Here is a 5,416-nt window from a genome sequence, read left to right on the forward strand (position 1 = left end):
AGGCTGCCTTTAGCACTACAGAGATGGCTTTGGCCCTGAACCGTTACCTGTGTGTTGCGGTGCTGCCGCTCATCACCAAGTGTGCGCCGCTGTTTGCGGGCACGGAGCACCGCGCCATCATGGTGGACTCGATGCTGCACACCGTGTACCGGCTGTCCCGCGGGAGAGCCCTCACCAAGGCACAGCGCGACGCCATCGAGGAGTGTCTCATGGCGCTATGCAGGTCAGGGGTGTAACATTGGTGGCCCTATTATGGCCCTATTATGGCCCTATAGGGGATGGCCCCATAGATGGCCCTATTATGGTCCTATTATGGCCCTATAGGGGATGGACCCATTGGTGACCCCATAGGTGACCCTATTATGGCCCTATTATGGCCCTATATGGCCCTATATGGCCCTATAGGGGATGGACCCATAGGTGACCCTATTATGGCCCTATATGGCCCTATATGGCCCTATGGGGGATGGACCCATTGGTGACCCCATAGGTGACCCTATTATGGCCCTATTATGGCCCTATTATGGCCCTATAGGGGATGGACCCATTGGTTACGCCATAGGTGACCCTATTATGGCCCTATGGGGGATGGACCCATTGGTTACCCCATTAGTGACGCCATCGAGGAGTGTCTCATGGCACTATGCAGGTCAGGGATACAGCACTGCCCCATAGGTGACCCTATTATGGCCCTATTATGGCCCTATTATGGCCCTATATGGCCCTATAGGGGATGGCCCCATTGGTGACCCCATAGGTGACCCTATTATGGCCCTATATGGCCCTATAGGGGATGGACCCATTGGTGACCCTATAGGGGATGGCCCCATAGGTGACCCCATTATGGCCCTATATGGCCCTATAGGGGATGGACCCATTGGTGACCCCATTATGGCCCTATAGGGGATGGCCCCATTGGTTACCCCATTAGTGACGCCATCAAGGAGTGTCTCATGGCACTATGCAGGTCAGGGGGGCCCCATAGGTGACCCTATTATGGCCCTATATGGCTCTATAGGGGATGGACCCATAGGTGACCCTATTATGGCCCTATATGGCCCTATGGGGGATGGACCCATTGGTGACCCCATAGGTGACCCTATTATGGCCCTGTTATGGCCCTATTATGAACCTATAGGGGATGGCCCCATTGGTTACCCCATTGGTGACCCTATTATGGCCCTATTATGGCTCTATAGGGGATGGACCCATTGGTGACCCCATAGGTGACCCTATTATGGCCCTATTATGGCCCTATAGGGGATGGCCCCATTGGTTACCCCATTAGTGACGCCATCGAGGAGTGTCTCATGGCGCTGTGCAGGTCAGGGGTGTAACATTGGAGACCCCATAGGTGACCCTATTATGGCCCTATATGGCCCTATAGGGGATGGACCCATTGGTGACTCCATAGGTGACCCTATTATGGCCCTATAGGGGCCATAATATAGGGGCTATAGGGTTTACCCCATTGGTGACGCCATCGAGGAGTGTCTCATGGCGCTCTGCAGGTCAGGGGGGCCCCATTATGTGGGCCTATTGTGGTCCTATATGGCCCTATAGGGGATGGCCCCATTGGTTACCCCATTAGTGACGCCATCGAGGAGTGTCTCATGGCGCTCTGCAGGTCAGGGATACAGCACCGCCCCATTGGTGACCCTATTATGGCCCTATATGGCCCTATAGGGGATGGACCCATTGGTGACCCCATTGGTGACCCTATTATGGCCCTATTATGGCCCTATAGGGGATGGCCCCATAGGTGACCCTATTATGGCCCTATAGAGGATGGACCCATTGGTGACCCCATAGGTGACCCTATTATGGCCCTATAGGGGCCATAATATAGGGGCTATAGGGTTACCCCATTGGTGACGCCATCGAGGAGTGTCTCATGGCACTGTGCAGGTCAGGGGGGCCCCATAGGTGGCCCTATTATGGCCCTATTATGGTCCTATATGGCCCTATGGGGGATGGACCCATTGGTGACCCCATAGGTGACCCTATTATGGCCCTATAGGGGATGGACTCATTGGTGACCCTATTATGGCCCTATTATGGCCCTATAGGGGATGGGCCCATTGGTTACCCCATTAGTGACGCCATCGAGGAGTGTCTCATGGCGCTGTGCAGGTCAGGGATACAGCACTGCCCCATTGGTGACCCCATAGGTGACCCTATTATGGTCCTATTATGGCCCTATAGGGGATGGACCCACATTGCTCCCCATTGACCCCATTGATCCCCATTGATCCCCATTGACCCCCATTGATCCCCATTGATCCCCATTGACCCCCATTGACCCCCATTGATCCCCATTGCTCCCATCTGATCCCCATTGCTCCCATCTGAACCCCATTGCTCCCATTGATCCCCATTGCTCCCCTTGATCCCCATTGCTCCCATTGACCCCCATTGATCCCCATTGATCCCATTGATCCTATTGATCCCCATTGCTCCCCATTGCTCCCCATTGCTCCCCATTGATCCCCACTGACCCCCATTGATCCCCATTGACCCCCATCGCTCCCATTGCTCCTATTGCTCCCATTGCTCCCATTGCTCCCATTGCTCCCATAGCTCCCATAGATCCCATAGCTCCCCATTGATCCCATAGCTCCCATTGATCCCACTGACCCCCATTGATCCCATTGCTCCCCATTGATCCCATTGATCCCATTGATCCTATTGATCCCCATTGCTCCCCATTGATCCCCATTGCTCCCCATTGATCCCCACTGACCCCCATTGATCCGCAGGTACATCCGTCCCTCGATGCTGCAGCACCTCCTGCGCCGCCTGGTGTTCGACGTCCCCATCCTCAATGAGTTCGCCAAGATGCCGCTCAAGGTGACCCCATAGCGCCCCATAGAATCCCCATGGCACCCCATAGCGCCCCATAGAAACCCCATAGCGCCCCATAGAATCCCCATAGAATCCCCATAGCACCCCATAGCATCCCATATCAGCCCTTATCATCTCCTATCACCCTCTATTACCTTCTATGTCCCCCTATCATCCCATAGTATCCCCCTATTACCCCCTATCGCCCCCTGTCACCTCATAGTGTCCCCATATGACCCTATAGTGTCCCCCTATCACCCCCTATCACCCCATAGTGTCCCCATATGACCCTATAGTGTCCCCCTATTGCCCCCTATCACCCCATAGTGTCCCCATATGACCCTGTAGTGTCCCTCTATCGCCCCCTATCACCCCATAGTGTCCCCATATGACCCTATAATGTCCCCCTATCACCCCATAGTGTCCCCATATGACCCTATAGTGTCCCCCTATGGCCCCCTATCACCCCATAGTGTCCCCATATGACCCTATACTGTCCCCCTATCACCCCATAGTGTCCCCATATGACCCTATACTGTCCCCCTATGACCCCATAGTGTCCCCATATGACCCTATAATGTCCCCCTTTGGCCCCCTATTGCTCCCTATCACCCCATAGTGTCCCCATATGACCCTATAATGTCCCCCTATGACCCCATAGTGTCCCCATATGACCCTATACTGTCCCCCTATGGCCCCCTATCAATCCCTCACCCCCCCGTCCCCCCCCAGCTGCTGACCAACCACTACGAGCGCTGCTGGAAGTATTACTGCCTGCCCAGCGGGTGGCCCAACTTTGGGGTCAGCTCGGAGGAGGAGCTGCACCTCACCAGGAAACTCTTCTGGGGCATCTTCGAGTCCCTGGCACACAAGGTGGGGGGGGGTGTGGGGTGGGGATAGGGGGATATGGGGTGGGAATGGGGATATGGGATTAGGATGGGGATATGGGGTGGGGATGGGGCCATTGGGATGGGGATATGGGGTTAGGATGGGGATATGGGGTGGGGATGGGGCCATTGGGATGGGGGGGATATGGGGTGGGGATGGGGATGTGGGGTGGGATATGTGATAGGGATGTGGGGTGAGATATGGGGTGGGATATTGGGTGGGGATGTAGGGTCATGGGGACCACAGGTTTGGGGATATGGGATGTGAGGTGTGGGGATATGGGGTGGGATATGGGGTGGGGATGGGGAGGGGGCTATGGGGTGGGGATGGGGATATGGGGTTAGGATGGGGATATGGGGTGGGGATGGGGCCATTGGGATGGGGGGGATATGGGGTGGGGATGGGGATGTGGGGTGGGATATGTGGGGTCTGTGGGGTCAGTGTGGGCTCTGTGGGGTCAGTGTTGGCTCTATGGGGTCAGCATGGTCTCTATGGGGTCAGTGGGGTCTGTAGGTTCTATGTGGGGTCTTTGGGCTCGATGGGGTCAGTGTGGTCTCAGTGTGTTCTCTATGGGATCAGGTATTGTCTGTGGGGTCAGTGTGTTCTCTATGGGGTGAATGTGTTCTGTTTGGGGTCAGTTTATTCTCTATGGGCTCAGTGTGTTCTCTATGGGGTCAGGTGTTCTCTATGGGGTCAGGTGTTCTCTATGGGCTCAGTGTGTTCTCTATGGGGTCAGTATGTTCTCTATGGGGTCAGGTGTTCTCTATGGGGTCTGTATATTCTATATGGGGTCAGGTGTTCTCTATGGGGTCTGTATGTTCTCTATGGGCTCAGTATGTTCTCTATGGGCTCAGTGTGTTCTCTATGGGGTCAGGTGTTCTCTATGGGGTCTGTATATTCTCTATGGGGTCCCTATGTTCTCTATGGGGTCCCTATGTTGTCACTGTGCCCCATAGCGCTTTGACCCCGAGCTGTACCGCCTGGCCATGCCGTGTCAGTATGGGCTCAGTGTGTTCTCTATGGGGTCAGGTGTTCTCTATGGGGTCTGTATATTCTCTATGGGGTCAGTATGTTCTCTATGGGGTCCCTATGGTGTCTCTGTGCCCCATAGCGCTTTGACCCCGAGCTGTACCGCCTGGCCATGCCGTGTCTCTGTGCCATCGCGGGGGCGCTGCCCCCCGACTACGTGGACGCCAGTTACTCGTCCAAGGCCGAGAAGAGGGCGGCCGTGGACGCGGAGGGGAACTTCGACCCCAAACCCGTCGAGACACTCAAGTAGGGGCGGCCCCAAAGACCAACCCCAAAGCCAGACCCTAAAGCCAAACCCCAAAGCCAAACCCCAAAGTCAAACCCTAAAGCCAAACCCTAAAGCCAAACCCCAAAGCCAAACCCCAAAGCCAAACCCTAAAGCCAAACCCTAAAGCCAAACCCTAAAGCATCAAACCCCAAAGCCAAACCCCAAAGCCAGACCCCAAAGTCAGACCCCAAAGTCAGACCCCAAAGCCAAACCCCAAAGTCAAACCCTAAAGCCAAACCCTAAAGCCAAACCCTAAAGCCAAACCCTAAAGCCAAACCCTAAAGCCAAACCCCAAAGCCAAACCCTAAGGCCAAACCCCAAAGCCAAACCCTAAAGCCAAACCCTAAAGCCAAACCCTAAAGCCAAACCCTAAAGCCAAACCCTAAA

At 55.0% G+C, this 5,416-nt stretch overlaps 1 protein-coding gene across 1 annotated transcript in view; it reads left to right on the forward strand.

Annotated features, from left to right (window-relative positions):
- LOC107307670 (ryanodine receptor 1-like) overlaps positions 1-5,045 on the forward strand; it is a gene marked incomplete at its 5' end in the record, with an annotated part of 24,279 nt that extends 19,234 nt beyond the window's left edge. Inside the window, 4 exons of the mRNA XM_032441912.1 lie at positions 3-223; positions 2,760-2,850; positions 3,577-3,717; positions 4,844-5,045. Coding sequence (XP_032297803.1) covers positions 3-223; positions 2,760-2,850; positions 3,577-3,717; positions 4,844-5,011 — 621 coding nt within the window. The remainder of the gene's footprint in view (positions 1-2; positions 224-2,759; positions 2,851-3,576; positions 3,718-4,843) is intronic.
- Positions 5,046-5,416: the final 371 nt, after the last annotated feature.

Source organism: Coturnix japonica, unplaced genomic scaffold (assembly GCF_001577835.2).
Source record: "Coturnix japonica isolate 7356 unplaced genomic scaffold, Coturnix japonica 2.1 chrUnrandom766, whole genome shotgun sequence".
In the NCBI taxonomy this organism is placed as follows: domain Eukaryota; kingdom Metazoa; phylum Chordata; class Aves; order Galliformes; family Phasianidae; genus Coturnix; species Coturnix japonica.